We start from the raw sequence: 21,926 nt of genomic DNA, 5'->3' as shown, positions 1-21,926 counted from the left end.
CCTTCATGTGAAACACAACTCTTCATGTGTAACACAACACTTCACGTGTAACACAACTCTTCATGTGTAACACAACTCTTCATGTGTAATAGAACTCTTCATGTGTAACACAACTCTTCATGTGTAACACAACTCTTCATGTGAAACACAACTCTTCATGTGTAACACAACACTTCACGTGTAACACAACTCTTCATGTGTAACACAACCCTTCATGTGTAACACAACTCTTCATGTGAAACACAAATCTTCATGTGACTGACTTTATATCACGCAATTCTGACTGACTTTATATCACGCAATTCTGACTTTATAACACACAATTCTGACTTTATATTACGCAATTCTGACTTTATATCTCCCAATTCTGACTTTATATCACTCAATTCTGACTTTATAACACGCAATTGCGACTGACTTTATATCACGCAATTCTGACTTTATAACACACAATACTGACTTTATTTCACGCAATTCGGACTTTATATTTCGCAATTCTGACTTTATAACACACAATTCTGACTTTATAACACACAATTCTGACTTTATATCACGCAATTCTGACTTTATATCTCGCAATTCTGACTTTATATCACGCAATTCTGACTGACTTTATATTACGTAATTCTGACTTCATATCACGCAATACTGACTTTATAACACACAATTCTGACTTTATATTACGCAATTCTGACTTTATATCTCCCAATTCTGACTTTATATCATGCAATTCTGACCTTATAACATGCAATATCGACTTTATTTCACGCAATTCTATATATCGCAATTCTGACTTTATATCACGCAATTCTATGTATCGCAATTCTGACTTTATATCACACAATTCTGACTTTATATCACGCAATTCTGACTTTATATCTCGCAATTCTGACTGACTTTATATCACGCAATTCTGACTTCATATCACGCAGTTCTGACTTTATATCACGCAATTCTGACTGACTTTATATTACGTAATTCTGACTTCATATCATGCAATACTGACTTTATAACACACAAATCTGACTTTATATTACGCAATTCTGACTTTATATCTCCCAATTCTGACTTTATATCATGCAATTCTGACCTTATAACATGCAATATCGACTTTATTTCACGCAATTCTATATATCGCAATTCTGCCTTTATATCACGCAATTCTATATATCGCAATTCTGACTTTATATCACGCAATTCTGACTTTACATCATGCAATTCTGACTTTATAACACGCAATTGCGACTTTATTTCACGCAATTCTTCCTTTATATCTCGCAATACTGTGAAATAATGTCACAATTATCTTTTAAAATGTTTTATTCTGTGGCGGAAAAAAGCCTCCATAGAAAACAGCTGATTTCACTGTATGTCAGGTGATCCTTGTCACACTATAACAACACATCTGTTCATTCAGAGCATCTGAGCTTGGTCTATCTGAACTTCAATAATCTTCCACGCTGTGATCTGATCAATCATCTCATCTGAAACAGAAGAGGCTCTGAGGAACACCTCTCATTAAAGACACATTTTCATGAGCGCTCACACACCTGGAGATCAGCTCGAGTCCGTCCTTTTACATCCCAACAGTTTAGAGGCGTTTCAGCTGCAGTTCATTTGCATTTAAATGTCAGATTCGTAAAGGGTCTGCAGGTCTCTGGGATTAATTGCTTTTCCCTAATCGGGGTCTCTTAAATAAACATAAAATAATGAAACAACTCAGACAGCAGGAGAAAATAATTACAACTATCTCAAAGCAAACTCGTTAATGAAAGGATTAGGATAATATTAGTCTCAGAAGTCTGATGGATAACACACAATAGGGAAGAAAAGACCAGCTAAACTTCCCTTTCATGATGAATTTAAAGTCATAATAGATGGGTCAAAAACAGTGGGAATGCACCAATCAGGTGAAGTGCATACAGGTATACACAGTGTTTCTGCCTCTCAGTGTTTCTGCCTCTCAGTGTTTCTGCCTCTCAGTGTTTCTGCCTCTCAGTGTTTCTGCCCCTCAGTGTTTCTGCCGCTCAGTGTTTCTGCCACTCAGTGTTTCTGCCTCTCAGTGTTTCTGCCTCTCAGTGTTTCTGCCTCTCAGTGTTTCTGCCTCTCAGTGTTTCTGCCTCTCAGTGTTTCTGCCCCTCAGTGTTTCTGCCGCTCAGTGTTTCTGCCACTCAGTGTTTCTGCCTCTCAGTGTTTCTGCCTCTCAGTGTTTCTGCCTCTCAGTGTTTCTGCCCCTCAGTGTTTCTGCCTCTCAGTGTTTCTGCCTCTCAGTGTTTCTGCCTCTCAGTGTTTCTGCCTCTCAATGTTTCTGTCTCTCAGTGTTTCTGCCTCTCAGTGTTTCTGCCCCTCAGTGTTTCTGCCTCTCAGTGTTTCTGCCTCTCAGTGTTTCTGCCTCTCAGTGTTTCTGCCCCTCAGTGTTTCTGCCTCTCAGTGTTTCTGCCGCTCAGTGTTTCTGCCCATTAGTGTTTCTGCCTCTCAGTGTTTCTGCCTCTCAGTGTTTCTGCCCCTCAGTCTTTCTGCCTCTCAGTGTTTCTGCCCCTCAGTGTTTCTGCCCCTCAGTGTTTCTGCCTCTCAGTGTTTCTGCCTCTCAGTGTTTCTGCCCCTCAGTGTTTCTGCCCCTCAGTGTTTCTGCCTCTCAGTGTTTCTGCCGCTCAGTGTTTCTGCCCCTCAGTGTTTCTGCCCCTCAGTGTTTCTGCCTCTCAGTGTTTCTGCCTCTCAGTGTTTCTGCCTCTCAGTGTTTCTGCCTCTCAATGTTTCTGTCTCTCAGTGTTTCTGCCTCTCAGTGTTTCTGCCCCTCAGTGTTTCTGCCTCTCAGTGTTTCTGCCTCTCAGTGTTTCTGCCCCTCAGTGTTTCTGCCTCTCAGTGTTTCTGCCTCTCAATGTTTCTGCCTCTCAGTGTTTCTGCCGCTCAGTGTTTCTGCCTCTCGGTGTTTCTGCCTCTCAGTGTTTCTGCCGCTCAGTGTTTCTGTCTCTCAGTGTTTCTGCCTCTCAGTGTTTCTGCTGCTCAGTGTTTCTGCCTCTCGGTGTTTCTGCCTCTCAGTGTTTCTGCCCCTCAGTGTTTCTGCCTCTCAGTGTTCTGCCCCTCAGTGTTTCTGCCTCTCAGTGTTTCTGCCCCTCAGTGTTTCTGCCCCTCAGTGTTTCTGCCTCTCAGTGTTTCTGCCTCTCAGTGTTTCTGCCTCTCAGTGTTTCTGCCCCTCAGTGTTTCTGCCCCTCAGTGTTTCTGCCTCTCAGTGTTTCTGTCTCTCAGTGTTTCTGCCCCTCAGTGTTTCTGCCTCTCAGTGTTTCTGCCTCTCAGTGTTCTGCCCCTCAGTGTTTCTGTATCTCAGTGTTTCTGCCCCTCAGTGTTTCTGCCTCTCAGTGTTTCCGGTGTTTCTGCATCTCAGTGTTTCTGTCTCTCAGTGTTTCTGCCCCTCAGTGTTTCTGGTGTTTCTACCTCTCAGTACTTCTGCCTCTCAGGGTTTCTGCCTCTCAGTGTTTCTGCCTCTCAGTGTTTCTGCCTCTCAGTGTTTCTGCCTCTCAGTGTTTCTGCCGCTCAGTGTTTCTGCCGCTCAGTGTTTCTGCCTCTCAGTGTTTCTGCCTCTCAGTTTTTCTGCCTCTCAGTGTTTCTGTCTCTCAGTGTTTCTGCCGCTCAGTGTTTCTGCCTCTCAGTGTTTCTGTCTCTCAGTGTTTCTGCCGCTCAGTGTTTCTGGTGTTTCTACCTCTCAGTGCTTCTGCTTCTCAGGGTTTCTGCCTCTCAGTGTTTCTGCTTCTCAGTGTTTCTGCCGCTCAGTGTTTCTGCCGCTCAGTGTTTCTGCCGCTCAGTGTTTCTGCCTCTCAATGTTTCTGCCGCTCAGTGTTTCTGCCGCTCAGTGTTTCTGCCTCTCAGTGTTTCTGCCTCTCAGTGTTTCTGCCGCTCAGTGTTTCTGCCGCTCAGTGTTTCTGCCGCTCAGTGTTTCTGCCTCTCAGTGTTTCTGCCTCCCAGTGTTTCCGGTGTTTCTGCCTCTCAGTGTTTCTGTCTCTCAGTGTTTCTGCCTCTCAATGTTTCTGCCGCTCAGTGTTTCTGGTGTTTCTACCTCTCAGTGCTTTTGCCTCTCAGGGTTTCTGCCTCTCAGTGTTTCTGCCGCTCAGTGTTTCTGCCGCTCAGTGTTTCTGCCTCTCAGTGTTTATGGCTCTCAGTGTTTCTGCCTCTCAGTGTTTCTGCCGCTCAGTGTTTCTGGTGTTTCTACCTCTCAGTGCTTCTGCCTCTCAGGGTTTCTGCCTCTCAGTGTTTCTGCCTCTCAGTGTTTCTGCCGCTCAGTGTTTCTGCCGCTCAGTGTTTCTGCCGCTCAGTGTTTGTGCCGCTCAGTGTTTCTGCCTCTGAGTGTTTCTGCCTCTCAGTGTTTCTGCCCCTCAGTGTTTCTGGTGTTTCTGGCTCTCAGTGTTTCCGGTGTTTCTGCCTCTCAGTGTTTCTGTCTCTCAGTGTTTCTGCCTCTCAATGTTTCTGCCGCTCAGTGTTTCTGGTGTTTCTACCTCTCAGTGCTTTTGCCTCTCAGGGTTTCTGCCTCTCAGTGTTTCTGTCTCTCAGTGTTTCTGCCGCTCAGTGTTTCTGCCTCTCAGTGTTTATGGCTCTCAGTGTTTCTGCCTCTCAGTGTTTCTGCCGCTCAGTGTTTCTGGTGTTTCTACCTCTCAGTGCTTCTGCCTCTCAGGGTTTCTGCCTCTCAGTGTTTCTGCCTCTCAGTGTTTCTGCCTCTCAGTGTTTCTGCCGCTCAGTGTTTCTGGTGTTTCTACCTCTCAGTGCTTCTGCCTCTCAGGGTTTCTGCCTCTCAGTGTTTCTGCCTCTCAGTGTTTCTGCCGCTCAGTGTTTGTGCCGCTCAGTGTTTCTGCCTCTGAGTGTTTCTGCCTCTCAGTGTTTCTGCCCCTCAGTGTTTCTGGTGTTTCTACCTCTCAGTGCTTCTGCCTCTCAGGGTTTCTGCCTCTCAGTGTTTCTGCCTCTCAGTGTTTCTGCCGCTCAGTGTTTGTGCCGCTCAGTGTTTCTGCCTCTCAGTTTTTCTGCCGCTCAGTGTTTCTGCCCCTCAGTGTTTCTGCCTCTCAGTGTTTCTGGTGTTTCTGCCTCTCAGTGTTTCTGGCTCTCAGTGCCTCTGTTGTTTCTGCCTCTCAGTGTTTCTGCCTCTCAGTGTTTCTGCTTCTCAGTTTTTGTGCCCCTCAGTGTTTCTGCCTCTCAGTGTTTCTGCCGCTCAGAGTTTCTGCCTCTCAGTGTTTCTGCCGCTCAGAGTTTCTGCCTCTCAGTGTTTCTGCCACTCAGTGTTTCTGCCTCTCAGTGTTTCTGCCCCTCAGTGTTTCTGCCCCTCAGTGTTTCTGGTGTTTCCGCTTCTCCGTGTTTCTGCATCTCAGTGTTTCTGCCACTCAGTGTTTCTGCCACTCAGTGTTTCTAGCCCTCAGTGTTTCTGGCCCTCAGTGTTTCTGCCCCACAGTGTTTCTGCCGCTCAGTGTTTCTGCCTCTCAGTGTTTCTGCCTCTCAGTGTTTCTGCCCCTCAGTGTTTCTGCCGCTCAGTGTTTCTGCCGCTCAGTGTTTCTGCCTCTCAGTGTTTCTGCCCCTCAGTGTTTCTGCCCCTCAGTGTTTCTGCCTCTCAGTGTTTCTGCCTCTCAGTGTTTCTGCCTCTCAGTGTTGCTGCCCCTCAGTGTTTCTGCTTCTCAGTGTTTCTGTCTCTCAGTGTTTCTGCCCCTCAGTGTTTCTGCCGCTCAGTGTTTCTGCCTCTCAGTGTTTCTGGCCCTCAGTGTTTCTGCCTCTCAGTGTTTCTGCCTCTCAGTGTTTCTGCCCCTCAGTGTTTCTGGTGTTTCTGCTTCTCAGTGTTTCTGCATCTCAGTATTTCTGCCACTCAGTGTTTCTGCCACTCAGTGTTTCTAGCCCTCAGTGTTTCTGGCCCTCAGTGTTTCTGCCCCTCAGTGTTTCTGCCGCTCAGTGTTCCTGCCTCTCAGTGTTTCTGCCTCTCAGTGTTTCTGCCTCTCAGTGTTTCTGCCCCTCAGTGTTTCTGCCGCTCAGTGTTTCTGCCGCTCAGTGTTTCTGCCTCTCAGTGTTTCTGCCCCTCAGTGTTTCTGCCCCTCAGTGTTCCTGCCTCTCAGTGTTTCTGCCGCTGAGTGTTTCTGCCTCTCAGTGTTTCTGCCTCTAAGTGTTTCTGCCTCTCAGTGTTTCTGCCTCTCAGTGTTTCTGCCTCTCAGTGTTTCTGGCCCTCAGTGTTTCTGGTGTTTCTGCCTCTCAGTGTTTCTGCCTCTCAGTTTTTCTGCCCCTCAGTGTTTCTGGTGTTTCTGGCTCTCAGTGTTTCTGCCTCTCAGTTTTTCTGCCGCTCAGTGTTTCTGCCCCTCAGTGTTTCTGTCTCTCAGTGTTTCTGGTGTTTCTGCCTCTCAGTGTTTCTGGCTCTCAGTGCCTCTGTTGTTTCTGCCTCTCAGTGTTTCTGCCTCTCAGTGTTTCTGCTTCTCAGTTTTTGTGCCCCTCAGTGTTTCTGCCTCTCAGTGTTTCTAGCCCTCAGTGTTTCTGGCCCTCAGTGTTTCTGGCCCTCAGTGTTTCTGCCTCTCAGTGTTTCTGCTTCTCAGTGTTTCTGCATCTCAGTGTTTCTGCCACTCAGTGTTTCTGCCACTCAGTGTTTCTAGCCCTCAGTGTTTCTGGCCCTCAGTGTTTCTGGCCCTCAGTGTTTCTGCCTCTCAGTGTTTCTGCCTCTCAGTGTTTCTGCCTCTCAGTGTTTCTGCCTCTCAGTGTTTCTGCCCCTCAGTGTTTCTGCCGCTCAGTGTTTCTGCCGCTCAGTGTTTCTGCCTCTCAGTGTTTCTGCCCCTCAGTGTTTCTGCCCCTCAGTGTTTCTGCCTCTCAGTGTTTCTGCCTCTCAGTGTTTCTGCCCCTCAGTGTTTCTGCTTCTCAGTGTTTCTGTCTCTCAGTGTTTCTGCCCCTCAGTGTTTCTGCCTCTCAATGTTTCTGCCGCTCAGTGTTTCTGGTGTTTCTACCTCTCAGTGCTTCTGCCTCTCAGTGTTTCTGCCTCTCAGTGTTTCTGTCTCTCAGTGTTTCTGCCTCTCAGTGTTTCTGCCTCTCAGTGTTTCTGCCTCTCAGTGTTTCTGCCTCTCAGTGTTTCTGCCGCTCAGTGTTTCTGCCTCTCAGTGTTTCTGCCTCTCAGTGTTTCTGTCTCTCAGTGTTTCTGTCTCTCAGTGTTTCTGCCTCTCAGTGTTTATGCCTCTCAGTGTTTCTGCCTCTCAGTGTTTCTGCCTCTCAGTGTTTCTGCCCCTCAGTGTTCCTGCCTTTCAGTGTTTCTGCCGCTGAGTGTTTCTGCCTCTCAGTGTTTCTGCCTCTGTTTCTGCCTCTCAGTGTTTCTGCCTCTCAGTGTTTCTGGCCCTCAGTGTTTCTGCCTCTCAGTGTTTCTGGCCCTCAGTGTTTCTGCCTCTCAGTGTTTCTGCCTCTCAGTGTTTCTGGCCCTCAGTGTTTCTGGTGTTTCTGCCTCTCAGTGTTTCTCCCGCTCAGTGTTTCTGCCCCTCAGAGTTTCTGGTGTTTCTGCCTCTCAGTGTTTCTGCCGCTCAGTGTTTCTGCCCCTCAGAGTTTCTGCCTCTCAGTGTTTCTGGTGTTTCTGCCTCAAAGTGTTTCTTGTGTTTCTGCCTCTCAGTGTTTCTGCCTCTCTGTGTTTCTGCCTCTCAGTGTTTCTGCCTCTCAGTGTTTCTGCCTCTCAGTGTTTCTGCCTCTCAGTGTTTCTGCCTCTCAGTGTTTCTGCTGCTCAGTGTTTCTGCCTCTCAGTGTTTCTGCCTCTCAGTGTTTCTGCCTCTCAGTGTTTCTGCCTCTCAGTGTTTCTGGCCCTCAGTGTTTCTGCCTCTCAGTGTTTCTGCCTCTCAGTGTTTCTGCCCCTCAGTGTTTCTGCCTCTCAGTGTTCTGCCCCTCAGTGTTTCTGCCTCTCAGTGTTTCTGCCTCTCAGTGTTTCTGGTGTTTCTGCCTCTCAGTGTTTCTGGTGTTTCTGCCTCTCAGTGTTTCTGCCTCTCAGTGTTTCTGCCTCTCAGTGTTTCTGGCCCTCAGTGTTTCTGGTGTTTCTGCCTCTCAGTGTTTCTCCCGCTCAGTGTTTCTGCCCCTCAGAGTTTCTGGTGTTTCTGCCTCTCAGTGTTTCTGCCGCTCAGTGTTTCTGCCCCTCAGAGTTTCTGCCTCTCAGTGTTTCTGGTGTTTCTGCCTCAAAGTGTTTCTTGTGTTTCTGCCTCTCAGTGTTTCTGCCTCTCAGTGTTTCTGCCTCTCAGTGTTTCTGCCTCTCAGTGTTTCTGCTGCTCAGTGTTTCTGCCTCTCAGTGTTTCTGCCTCTCGGTTTTTCTGCCTCTCAGTGTTTCTGCCTCTCAGTGTTTCTGCCCCTCAGTGTTTCTGCCCCTCAGTGTTTCTGCCCCTCAGTGTTTCTGTCCCTCTGTGTTTCTGTCTCTCAGTGTTTCTGCCGCTCAGTTTTTCTGCCTCTCAGTGTTTCTGCCTTTCAGTGTTTCTGCCTCTAAGTGTTTCTGCCGCTCAGTGTTTCTGCCCCTCAGTGTTTCTGCCCCTCAGTGTTTCTGCCCCTCAGTGTTTCTGTCCCTCAGTGTTTCTGCCCCTCAGTGTTTCTGCCCCTCAGTGTTTCTGTCCCTCAGTGTTTCTGCCTCTCAGTGTTTCTGCCGCTCAGAGTTTCTGCCTCTCAGTGTTTCTGCCTTTCAGTGTTTCTGCCTCTAAGTGTTTCTGCCGCTCAGTGTTTCTGCCCCTCAGTGTTTCTGCCTTTCAGTGTTTCTGCCTTTCAGTGTTTCTGCCTCTAAGTGTTTCTGCCGCTCAGTGTTTCTGCCCCTCAGTGTTTCTGCCTCTCAGTGTTTCTGCCCCTCAGTGTTTCTGCCCCTCAGTGTTTCTGCCGCTCAGTTTTTCTGCCTCTCAGTGTTTCTGCCTCTCAGTGTTCTGCCCCTCAGTGTTTCTGCCTCTCAGTGTTTCTGCCTCTCAGTGCTTCTGCCTCTCAGGGTTTCTGCCTCTCAGTGTTTCTGCCTCTCAGTGTTTCTGCCTCTCAGTGGTTCTGCCTCTCAGTGTTTCTGTCTCTCAGTGTTTCTGCCTCTCAGTGTTTCTGTCTCTCAGTGTTTCTGCCTCTCAGTGTTTCTGCCTCTCAGTGTTTCTGTCTCTCAGTGTTTCTGTCTCTCAGTGTTTCTGCCTCTCAGTGTTTCTGCCTCTCAGTGTTTCTGCCGCTCAGTGTTTCTGCCTCTCAGTGTTTCTGCCTCTCAGTGTTTCTGCCCCTCAGTGTTTCTGGTGTTTCTGGCTCTCAGTGTTTCTGGCTCTCAGTGTTTCTGCCGCTCAGTGTTTCTGCCCCTCAGTGTTTCTGCCTCTCAGTGTTTCTGCCTCTCAGTGCTTCTGTTGTTTCTGCCTCTCAGTGTTTCTGCCTCTCAGTGTTTCTGCTTCTCAGTTTTTGTGCCCCTCAGTGTTTCTGCCTCTCAGTGTTTCTGCCGCTCAGAGTTTCTGCCTCTCAGTGTTTCTGCCGCTCAGAGTTTCTGCCTCTCAGTTTTTCTGCCACTCAGTGTTTCTGCCTCTCAGTGTTTCTGCCTCTCAGTGTTTCTGCCACTCAGTGTTTCTGGTGTTTCTTTCTCTCTGTGTTTCTGCCTCTCAGTGTTTCTGGTGTTTCTGCCTCTCAGTGTTTCTGCCTCTCAGTGTTTCTGCCTCTCAGTGTTTCTGCCTCTCAGTGTTTCTGCCTCTCAGTGTTTCTGCCTCTCAGTGTTTCTGCCTCTCAGTGTTTCTGCCTCTCAGTGTTTCTGCCGCTCAGTGTTTCTGCCGCTCAGTGTTTCTGCCTCTCAGTGTTTCTGCCTCTCAGTGTTTCTGTCTTTCAGTGTTTCTGCCTCTCAGTGTTTCTGCCTCTCAGTGAGGGTAACCGGCTGATGATGACGACACACGCATAACACAGTGAGTTGTCTATTCTCACAGTGAGTTTCCGGGCTGTTGAGGCACAGATGAAGCTCACACAAGTTATATATATACAGATGAAGCTCACCTCGAGGTCCTGCAGGTGTGTGTTCCAGGCCGCGGTGACGGGCGCTGTGTGTTCGGGGTGAGTGAGGTAGATGTGCGCCTGCAGAGTGTGAGCTAGCGTGAGTCCGGCGCTGACGGCACACAGAACTTTCTCCGCGTGACTGAAGCAGAGCCGGGCCTGGAGCGCTGGTGGCCCGTCCAGCATCTGCATAGAGCAGGGGGTCAGAGCAACCTGTCCCGCGCAGAACACAGCCTCCCGCACCTGACACACAGTAGTAAATACACATATATTTACACATAAATTCATTAATTAATAAATACATACTATATAAATTATTATTACATGGCTCTGTGGAATACTTGATTCTGATAGGTCAATCGTGCCATCCAACGGTATGTTATTCCCAGATAACAACCGCTGAGAATAGAAACACAGGCTTACTTAGGAAAGTTTTCTCTTCGTGGAAGTTTTGCATTTGGTGACCAAATAAAATATTCAAACTCAGTCAAATCAATATTTTGTGTACAGTAATTTAATTATGCCATCCAGTATCTGTCAGGATACAGGCTTGGAGACTGAGGTAAGTGAATCAACATAAAGCTTTATTTCAGTGCATCAAGTTCAAAAGGTGAGAATATTCAAAGTTCAGAGGTGAATTCGGTGAAGATAACTGCGCGAGAAGGTTTCCAGGTGAGCAGATCCTCTTCAGTTTATTAATGATAAACTAACACAGTTCGGGGATGATTTTTCTTTTCTCTTTCAGATACAGCCATGAGCGAGTGGAACTCAGGAGGAATATAAGGACTCAGGAGACCCGGATACAGTTGAAGCTTCTAGGAACATCAGAACAAGGACACAGAGGTTAGTATAATTCAGGTGAGTATACGTTACGTGATGAGGACAGGTTGTATCAGAGACTTCGTGAAACAGTGGTAAAGCGTCTGTTCCTGTTGGATACTTGACAAAGATTGAATGTGAACTGGGTGTTTTTATGGAGCTGGTTGCTGATTGGGAACAGGTGAAGGTGATTAGAACTCAGGAGAGAGTGATCGTTGTGTGGTGTGAGATGTGGACTCTGATTGGTGGACTCCAGAGTTGGTGGACCTTGGACCCCGATGTCGCGGGGGTCTACCTCTGGGTCGTGGTGCAGGTTTGCTTGGATGTTGAGTGTGGAAATCAAGGAGCATATCCGGATCAAGGATGTCCTTCCGGGGTATCCAACATCTCTCCTCTGGTCCATATCCTTCCCAATCTATCAAATACTCGAGCTGACCACCTCGACGTCGGGAGTCCAATATTTCTCTTATTGAATAGATGGGCTCTGGTTCAATAGGAGGTATCGTGGGAGTATCCTCCGGAGCTGGTTCTGTGGCTGCGCTAGACACCGCTGGATGATGCGGTTTCAGGAGAGAGACATGGAACGTGGAATGGATTTGTTGCTGAGCCAGGAGACGAAGCTTATAGGTCACTGGATTGATCTGTCTTTCTATGGGGAATGGTCCGATGTACTTGGGACTAAGTTTACGACTAGGTTGACGTAGACGGATGTCTCTCGTAGAAAGCCAGACCAGTTGTCCAGGTTGGTATTCAGGTATCTGACGGCGACGGGCATCTGCGAAGTTTCGTTGGCGATTTATTGCTTATCGAAGGTGATGATGAGTTTGATTCCAGACCCTTTCACTCTCTCTAAACCATTTATCTACCGCTGGTACCTCGGAGGGCTCACCGGACCAAGGAAACAAAGGAGGTTGGTAACCCAACACACATTGGAACGGAGTTAACTTTTAGATGACCGACTGAGGGAATTTTGTGCGTATTCTGTCCAAATCAAATACCCCCTCCAGATGTTCTGGTTGGGGTGGCAGAATGTACGCAGGAACCCTCCAACATTGGTTTGGCCGTTGGTTTTCGAATGGTACCCTGATGAGAGACTTACAGTCACATTCATAATAGAGAAGAATGCTCGCCAAAACCGGGAGATGAATTGAGGCCCTCTGTCGAACATAATGTCTTCTGGGATACCGAAATTTCGAAAAACATGTTCCATTAATAATTCTGCCGTGACGAAGGCTGTGGGAAGACTCTTCAGGGGGATCAGCTTACACGCCTTGGAGAACCGATCAATGGCTACGAGGATACGAGTGTTACCCTCTGAGACAGGAAGATCTGTAACGAAATCTACCCCAATGTGTGACCAAGGTCTATGTGGGACAGGAAGGGCCACCAGTTTACCCACTGGCAGCTGTCGTGGAACTTTGGACATGGCACAGGGAATAAATCCTTGGATAAACGTGGTTATGTCTTGCTGCATGTTGGGCCACCAATACGTGCGTTGGAGAGTAGACGTAGTTTTGTTTATTCCGGGATGACCTGTGCCCACCGAGGAATGAGCCGATGAAATCAAGAAGTAACGAAAATCTTCATCTACATAAATTTTGCCGGGGGGACATCCTGGGACTCTGGGTTGTTGTCGTGACCTTTCTAGCAGTTGTTCATTGATTTCCCAATGGATTGGATTGACAAATGACCTTTCAGGTAAGATGGTTTCGGGTTCTTCAACTGGACTTTCTGGGGCATGGATACGGGAAAGAGCATCTGCTCTAGTTTTTTTGATCCTGGTCGATATGAGATTGTGAAATGAAAACGAGTGAAGAACAGTGCCCAACTAGCCTGACGTGGATTTAGTCTCTTAGCATCTCTTAAATACTGAAGGTTCTTGTGATCGTGAGTAATAGAAATGGATGTTTGGCCCCCTCTAGCCAATGTCTCCATTCCTCCAAGGCAAGTTTCACAGCCAAGAGTTCCCTGTTTCCAATGTCGTAATTGCTTTCTGCAGTTGATAGCTTTCTAGAAAAGAACGCACAGGGTATGGTTTTGGAGGAATCATCAGAGTACTGGGATAGAATCGCTCCTACTCCTGTAGTGGAGGCGTCCACTTCTACCACAAATACCTTTTCTGGATCTGGGTGATGGAGTAATGGTGCAATGGTGAATGCGGCCTTGAGTGATTCAAAAGCTCTGTCTGCTTCTGGGGTCCAAAGAAGTGTCTTGGGTTTTCCTTTTAGCAGGGAGGTCAGGGGAGCTGTCAAAAGGCTGTATTGATGTATAAATCGTCGGTAGAAATTTGCAAAACCGAGGAATCTCTGAAGTTCCTTAACTGACTGAGGAGTAGGGCAGGACAGGATGGTCTCCGTCTTCCGATTATTCATTTCCACTCCGTTCTCACTGAGGTGATATCCCAGGAACTCGACACTGGTTTGATGGAAAGAGCACTTGTCAGCTATTAGGAACAGAGTGAAATCTCGGAGTCTTTGAAGTACATGAGATACATGATGTCGATGTTCAACAAGGTCTTTGGAAAAAATAAGAATATCGTCGATATATACCAACACGAACCTTCCCAAGAAATCCCGGAGTACCTCATCCATGAAGCTCTGGAAGACGGAAGGGGCGTTTACCAATCCATACGGCATCACCAGATATTCATAATGCCCTGCAGGAATTATGAAAGCCGTCTTCCACTCGGACCAGATTGTATGCACTCCTTATATCCAACTTGGTGAAAATTTTAGCTTCCCTGAGCTGTTCCAGAGCTGATGGGATGAGGGGCAGTGGATAACTGAATTTCACCGTGATTTGGTTTAGGGCTCTGTAGTCAATGCATGGTCTTAAACCCCCGTCTCTCTTGGGAAGAAAAAGAAACTAGCCGCAGCAGGTGATGTGGAAGGACGGATATAACCTTGTTCCAAGGCTTCCTGGATGTACTTTTGCATGGAATCTTGTTTGGGAATTGACAGGGAATAAATTCGACCCTTGGGAATGGATGCTCCGGGTTTCAGGACAATGGCACAGTCCCAAGGCCGATGGGGAGGTAAGTTGGAGGCAGTAACTGGATTGAAAATGTCAGAGAATGAGGAGTAACAGGAGGGAATACTCGTGGATAGGTTTTCCGTGGGACTTTCGATGGATGTGGAATTCACTTTTAGAACTTCGGGGGGTTGAGCACAGGGAGAGCTAGGATGTGGAATTTCATTAAGTGGGCACTGACAACCCCATCTAGTGATCTCACCAGACTGCCAATTTATGGTGGGTTGATGACGAATTAACCATGCGTGACCTAGGATTATGTCTGTTTGACTATTCTGTAGAACAAAAGGTTCGAACATTTCATGGTGTACGTTTTCAATCCATGACTGGATGGGTGTAATCTGGGATGTGACATGTCCTTTGTTAATCAGCTCACCTGTTACGGCGTAAATGGAGTAGGGCTTGGGAGTGTCAATCTTCCGGAGGTTGAGTTCTTTACAGAGCTGTCCTGAAATGAAGTTCCCTGCTGACCCAGAGTCGATGATAGCTGTTACAGATACATAGATATTTAGAGATTTCAGGATTACAGGAATCGTAAGGGGTGTTGATATAATGGAGTTGTCTTGAACGGAGCTTACCGTCCAACGCAGTTCCAACGCAGTTCCAACGCAAGTGAATATTGCAATAAGAATCCGTTGCAATCTTCCGCCTGACCGGAGAATGGCGCTGGGCGCGACTGTGGACTAGTGAAGCAAGCAATAGAGGGAGCTGCGTTTACGGAAGCGCTGGCTGGGGGTAGCACTGGGTTCGCCGAGGCAGCGGGGACTTGTATGGAATTTGTTGCAGCGGTGGTAGGTTGAATAGAGTTTGTATCCGTGCCTGAGGTTCGCATGGAATCCATTTTCTTCACCTCTTTAGGTTTTGGTCAAGTCTTCTGTCAGGATACAGGCTCGGAGACTGAGGTAAGTGAGTCAACATAAAGCTTTATTTCAGTGCATCAAGTTCAAAAGGTGAGAATATTCAAAGTTCAGAGGTGAGACGGTTTCGGAGCATCAGAGCCCGCTCCGCCAGATTGCTCAACAGCTTTTTCCCCCAGGCCGTGAGGGCCCTGAACTCAAACTACACCCTCTGAAACCCTATGCAAACCCCTACCTCCTGAAACATACTAAGACACTTTACAAAACTCAACTTGAACTTGAACTTGAATTCGGTGAAGATTACTGCGCGAGAAGGATTCCAGGTGAGCAGATCCTCTTCAGTCTATCTAATGATAAACTAACACAGTTCGGTGATGATTTGTCTTTTCTCTTTCAGATACAGCCGTGAGCGAGTGGAACTCAGGAGGAATATAAGGACTCAGGAGACCCGGATACAGTTGAAGCTTCTAGGAACATCAGAACAAGGACACAGAGGTTAGTATAATTCAGGTGAGTATACGTTACGTGAAGAGGACAGGTTGTATCAGAGACTTCGTGAAACAGTGGTAAAGCGTCTGTTCCTGTTGGATACTTGACAAAGATTGAATGTGAACTGGGTGTTTTTATGGAGCTGGTTGCTGATTGGGAACAGGTGAAGGTGATTAGAACTCAGGAGAGAGTGATCGTTGTGTGGTGTGAGATGTGGACTCTGATTGGTTTCTGACAGTATCGTGGACTCGCTCTCTTGTTTCATACAAACGCAGATTATAAGATACAAACAGGAACAGTTTTAACCGTTTAATCTGAAATCAATATCTATTATCTCCATAATTATTTATGTGTTGAAATGCTGTAATAAGTGTTACGACTGTAAACCGTATCTCTTAAATCGTCTAGTGTGACCTCGCCACTGAAACGGCTCTCTCCGTGTGTGTGTGTGCGCGCATGTGTGTTATCACAGAATAAACCCCCTTCAGGTGTGTGTGTGTGTGTGTGTGTGAGTGTGTGTTATCACGGAATAAACCCCCTTCAGGTGTGTGTGTGTGTGTGTGTGTGTGAGTGTGTGTTATCACAGAATAAACTCCCTTCAGGTGTGTGTGTGTGTGTTATCACTGAATCAACCCCCTTCAGGTGTGTGTGCGTGTGTGCGAGTGTGTGTTATTACAGAATAAACTCCCTTCAGGTGTGTGTGTGTGTGTGTGTTATCACAGAATAAACCCCCTTCAGGTGTGTGTGTGTGTGTGCGAGTGTGTGTTATTACAGAATAAACCCCCTTCAGGTGTGTGTGTGTGTGTGTGAGTGTGTGTTATCACAGAATAAACTCCCTTCAGGTGTGTGTGTGTGTGTGTGTGTTATCACTGAATCAACCCCCTTCAGGTGTGTGTGTGTGTGTGCGAGTGTGTGTTATTACAGAATAAACTCCCTTCAGGTGTGTGTGTGTGTGTGTGTTATCACAGAATAAACCCCCTTCAGGTGTGTGTGTGTGTGTGCGAGTGTGTGTTATTACAGAATAAACCCCCTTCAGGTGTGTGTGTGTGTGTGTGAGTGTGTGTTATCACAGAATAAACTCCCTTCAGGTGTGTGTGTGTGTGTTATCACTGAATCAACCCCCTTCAGGTGTGTGTGTGTGTGTGCGAGTGTGTGTTATTACAGAATAAACTCCCTTCAGGTGTGTGTGTGTGTGTGTTATCACAGAATAAACCCCCTTCAGGCCGATGAAGACCTGATCCTGATCACCCTGTCTGGTTTATTCAGAGATAACAACTCATATATTAATTATTTATTTATTATTTATAAACAAATATATAATACATATGGATGAATTAACAAATATATATTAAATATAAATAAATAAATGAAAGATAAAATGTCAGCATATTTAATGTTTATTGTAAGAAAATAATAAAATCACATAAATCAAGTTTTAAATTTGATCTGTATTCAGATATACAGGCTTGCAAAATTTGCAAAAGCCATAAAAGATTAAAAAATACAAAGAGCTTGTACATGGTAATATTCAGTAAAAAATGCATTTGTACAATTTAAAATGCACTTAATATTTTATACATCTAATGAATATTCAGTAATATTGACTGCGCTGACTATCAGATGAGAACAAAACTTGATCTGATTAATGACACTAATGTCTTCTGTGAGAGTCTCGTATTTGAAGAAGTTTGTGTCACTGGTTTTGATTATCACTGTGATGTTGCTTTGAAACAGTCTGTACTGAATAAAGCGCTGTAGAAATTAAGCTTGATTTAGTTTGATTTAGTTTGCCTTTCTGAAGCTGAAAACACTCAGAACTGACCAAAAATGAGAAAGTTTCCCGGCCGGTCTTGTATCCGCTGCTGATGGAAACAGCCATAAATCACGACACAGTGAAGATTTCAGCCAAACGCCAGAGACTTGCATCAAAAAAGGTGCAATTCATTAACATTATTATAGCATTAGTGTTTGAAGAGCAGAGCATCAATTAAAGCTCCACACCTTCACTGTTATTTTATCACCTAGAGTTCCCGTTTCACACAGCGATGAAAGCTCGCGCATTCACTAATAACCAGGCGATAATGAGCTGAGAATCTGCAGCTATAAATAAAGGAGCTGGTCAGAGATGTGGCGTTCCAGAGGTCAAACGCTGCACAATCTCTGCTTTACACAGGAACCACACAACACACACTTCTAAACACACACTTCAGGTGTTTGATGCGAAGAGAGAGAAAGAAAGAAGGGGCTTTGATTGAATGGACACACGCATGCGTTTGATCCAAAAGGATCATTCTACGTTTGATTTAGAGTGTTAGTTTGGGATCATATAGTTTTTATTAAAATTTTGCATGAGTTTTTATTTTATTTTTCATCTTTATTATAATTTGGTGTATTTTTAAAAGTTTTTTTCCAGTTTTAGTTCTATTTATTTTATTATGTCAAGTTAAACGAAATGAAAATGAGATGTTTCAACTAGTTCAACAAGTAAATACAATTTAAATTGGTAACACTTTACAATAAGGTCCCATTAGTTAATGCATTATATAATATTAACTAACAGTGATCAATCCATTTGCTACTTTGGTAATGTTGATTATTAAAAATACAGCTGGTTATTGTTAGTTCATGTGTCCATTAAATAATATGGTAACACTTTATAATAAGGTTCATTAGTTAACATTAGTTAATGTATTAACTAACATGAACTAACCATGAGCATCAGTATTTATTAATCTCTGTCAAAGTTAGTTAATAAATATATCATTATATAATATAAATACAGCTGTTCATTGTTTGTTCATGTTAGTTCACTGAGGATTAACTAATGTTAACAAATACAATATTTGATTTTAATAAAGTATTAGTAAATGTTGAAATTAACATTAACAAAGATGAATAAACGCTGAAGAAGCGCAGTTCATTATTAATTCATGTTAACTAATGAACATTACTGTAAAGTGTTACCAATAATATTAACAGATACAACAACAGATTTGAACTCTTTCCCGTCAGCGTTTAAAGAGATGTCCACAGCGTTTTTGAGCATTTCATGGCCTCCAGAATATTTTGTTGTATGAATATCTGAATATGCAATATATCAAAAGAAAGAACAGAGCCTCTGCTTTTAAACAAAACATTTTGTTCTAGCTTCATGATTTTTTTTTTATAAAGTTGAATAAAAATTCAACATTTTGAGCAAATAGCTGAGAGAATCATGTTTTGGCAGGGAAAGAGTTAATAACGTATGAGTAAATGCTGGAATGAACATGAACTAAGATTAATAAACGCTGTAGAAGTATTATCATTGTTATCAAGTATTATCACAGTATCATGGTCAGTTCACGTTAATAGCAAATGAAACCTTATTGTAAAGTGTTACAGTTTTTAACAACGTGATTGATTTCAGCTGACATTTATTTTATTTTTCAATTTAGAATATTTTTTATGTTGTGTTGGAGACAAACTTGCATGCACATATTCGTTCCCAGGACTTTTCTTAGAAAGCGTGTACGATGTTCTTTCCTCTAAAATCAGCATTTTGCAAGACGTGTTTGTGAAACGACAGATCAACAGAAAGCGCTTTTCTGCAGGGAGTGAACAGTCACATTCATTTCCATAATCATATGTGTTTCTGGAGATCCCGCTGCTGGCTTCTCCTGTCAACTGTGATGAATCTTCCGCATCCGCCCGGACCGCTGCAAATTACCAGGACGAGGAGACAGAAAGAAAGAAAGCACATCATGTACCTGGGAGCGCCATTCCCAAATCTACGGCGTTCCCAAATCGGGATTGGCGTTCCCGTTATGAGCCATCAGACCTTTCCCACACAATCCGGCATGGAGTCGGACATACAGAGAGGATTTAGAAAAGAAGCACTTTCGGCTTCATATTTGTGGATTTGAATATCAAAAGCAAGACCTCTCGGCTATTATAATATTTAAAAATAAAAACAGGTGCGGCGTGATCAATTATTAACAGCCTGGCGCAGGTAACCCGGGATCCGGGGAATACTATTTACATAAAATTAACAGTTCAAAAGAATGAGTTCACACACCAATCAAACCTGTTAATTGACTGTCAATGGTGTGTCCCTGAATATACAACACAACTACATTATTCATCCGCGCGCTGACAGGGAAGACAGGCCAATTTGCATGGGCATCCAAAATCTGATCAACAACTACAACGCCACATGCATTTTTAATAGAGCCTTATTAATATTCATAGGGGTCAAACTATGGCACCGCGTTTCATTTAACTCACAGCAACCGACAAAGTGTTTCAGGAAAAGGCAACTTTAAGGCTGGAGCGAGGCGCTTCCCAAAAGATTTATTTCCTGAGGAAAGGAGCAGCTGATGTCCTGCATGTTAATGACGTCTCCGAGTCTCCGCATCTGCTAGTCAGTGGAGGTGACCTGAAAGATGTTATTTCTGGCTCTGGCTAAACGACCTGTTATTGACGAACAGTCAGACTCAGTGGCGCTGGTCAAGGACGCGCAGGAAAAGCACCATCAGGTATGCTAATGCTAATGCACGCGCATCTGAAGCTTCATGCATAATTGATGGAGGAACCGCACACACACACACACACATGATCCTGAACCAGTGACGTGTGTGTGAGCCGATCCCTCCTTTACGACTTCAGTGAACAGTTTCTCGTGAGCTGGTCTGAACACAAACCGAATGTTGACTAAATTAATATTGTGTGAAGTGTGAGAAGAAACAGTGTGGAGTGAACTATAGTGAACTAAAACAATCAAAAAAAGTATTTAATTGAAATATAACAAAATGTTAACGGAAAGCTAAATTAAATATACAAACATTTTAATTCAACGCAATATTTTTTATTTTCATTTAGTTTAACTTGATGTAGTTAAATAGCTTGAACTAAAATAAAAACGAATAAAATTTTTTTTTTTAAAAGTAAAACCTAATAAAAATGTCACAAACGTTAAATTACTTAAACTTTAACGGAAATGTGTATATATATATATAGCTCTAGAAAAAATGAAGAGACCACTGCAAAATTATCAGTTTTTTTTGGTTTTACTATTTATAGGTATGTGTTTGGGTGAAATTAACTTTTTTTTTATTCTATAAACTACTGAAAACATTTCTACCAAATTCCAAATAAAAATATTGTAATGTAGAGCATTTATTTGCAGAAAACGACAACTGGTCAAAATAACAAAAAAGATGCAGTGTTGTCAGACCTCGAATAATGGAAAGAAAATAAATTCATAATCATTTTTAAACAACACAATACTGATGTTTTAACGTAGGAAGAGTTCAGAAATCAATATTTGGTGGAATAACTCTGATCTTCAATCACAGCTCTCATATTCTCGTCAGTCTCTCACAGTGATGTTGGGGACAGAAACTCAAGAGCTTGGCTGTGTTTGATGCTTGTGACCATCATCTTCCTCTTCATCTCGTTCCAGAGGTTTTCAGTGGAGTTCAGGGCTGGCCAGGACAGGGTCTTGATCTGGTGGTCCTCCATCAGGTCCTTGACTGGCCCCGCTGTGTGGAGCGTTGTCCTGCAGGAAAAACCCATCCTCAGAGTCGGGGAATATTGTCAGAGCAGAACGAAGCAAGTGTTCTTCCAGGACAACCTTGTACATGGACCAGGTGTTGGACAAAACTGAACACTGATGATCTGGGGCTTCAGCAAGGCTGCGATCGGGCAGATCTGTCTTTGTGAAGGACACATGAGTCAAGCCACAATTCCCCGACTCTGAGGAGGGGTTTTTCCAGCCGAGCTCTTGAGTTTCTGTCCCCAACACCACTGTGAGAGACCGTGGAGAGAAAATCAGGGTTATTCCACCAAATATTGATTTCTGAACTCTTCCTACGTTAAAACATCAGTATTGTGTTGTTTAAAAATGATTATGAATTTATTTTCTTTCCATTATTCGCGGTCTGACAACACTGCATCTTTTTTTGTTATTTTGACCAGTTGTCGTTTTCTGCAAATAAATGCTCTACATTACAATATTTTTATTTGGAATTTGGGAGAAATGTTGTCAGTAGTTTATAGAATAAAACAAAAATGTTAATTTCACCCAAACACATACCTATAAATAGTAAAACCAGAGAAACTGATAATTTTGCAGTGGTCTCTTCATTTTTTTCCAGAGCTGTATATAAATATATATAAATATAAAAAATATAAAAACAAAACCTAATTCAAAATACTAGTAAAAACTGTCAATAGTACTAAAATAACACTGGTAATATGATTCTTTGAAGAACATAACAGCATTTAATCTTTTGTAATATTATACATGTATAGTGCAGCCACATCCCCAGTAGCGCAGGACCGGTCCCCACTGAGGCCAGCAGGGCTGAGGCTGGCCAGGGTCTGGATGGGAGACTCCTTGGAGACCCATGTTTCTGCTGGAGGTGTGAGTGAGGCCAGCAGGGGGCACTCACCCTTGGGTCTGTGTGGCCCCTGGACACTGTGTGGGCCCTAACTCACCCCGGGGTCTGTGTGGGCCCTAACTCACCCTGGGGTCTGTGTGGGCCCTAACTCACCCCGGGGTCTGTGTGGCCCCTGGATACTGTGTGGGCCCTAACTCACCCCGGGGTCTGTGTGGGCCCTAACTCACCCCGGGGTCTGTGTGGGCCCTAACTCACCCTGGGGTCTGTGTGGGCCCTAACTCACCCCGGGGTCTGTGTGGGCCCTAACTCACCCCGGGGTCTGTGTGGGCCCTAACTCACCCTGGGGTCTGTGTGGTCCCTAACTCACCCTGGCGTCTGTGTGGTCCCTAACTCACCCTGGGTTCTGAGTGGGCTC

General features: G+C 44.7%; 1 protein-coding gene across 3 annotated transcripts in view; it reads right to left on the bottom strand.

The window, feature by feature from the left end:
* The window catches only part of dph6 (diphthamine biosynthesis 6), a 127,388-nt gene that overhangs the window by 25,917 nt on the left and 79,545 nt on the right, over window positions 1-21,926 (bottom strand). Inside the window, exons 13-15 of one of the 3 annotated variants that reach the window (XR_013206728.1) lie at window positions 14,364-15,109; window positions 14,162-14,272; window positions 9,940-10,179 (exon numbers count right to left, since the gene is read on the bottom strand). Coding sequence is in view for 1 of the 3 variants with exons in the window: in XM_077240174.1 (XP_077096289.1) it covers window positions 9,940-10,179 (240 nt within the window). In the remaining 2 variants the exon portion in view is untranslated. The remainder of the gene's footprint in view (window positions 1-9,939; window positions 10,180-14,161; window positions 14,273-14,363; window positions 15,110-21,926) is intronic. The other 2 variants (XR_013206729.1, XM_077240174.1) reach the window with 2 other exon arrangements.

The sequence above is a fragment of the Siphateles boraxobius genome, unplaced genomic scaffold, assembly GCF_051911475.1.
Source record: "Siphateles boraxobius isolate OS27281-9 unplaced genomic scaffold, OSU_SipBor_1 22, whole genome shotgun sequence".
NCBI classification, from domain to species: domain Eukaryota; kingdom Metazoa; phylum Chordata; class Actinopteri; order Cypriniformes; family Leuciscidae; genus Siphateles; species Siphateles boraxobius.
Note: the sequence above shows the minus strand (reverse complement) of the source record. Positions and strands in the feature narration are given on the sequence as shown.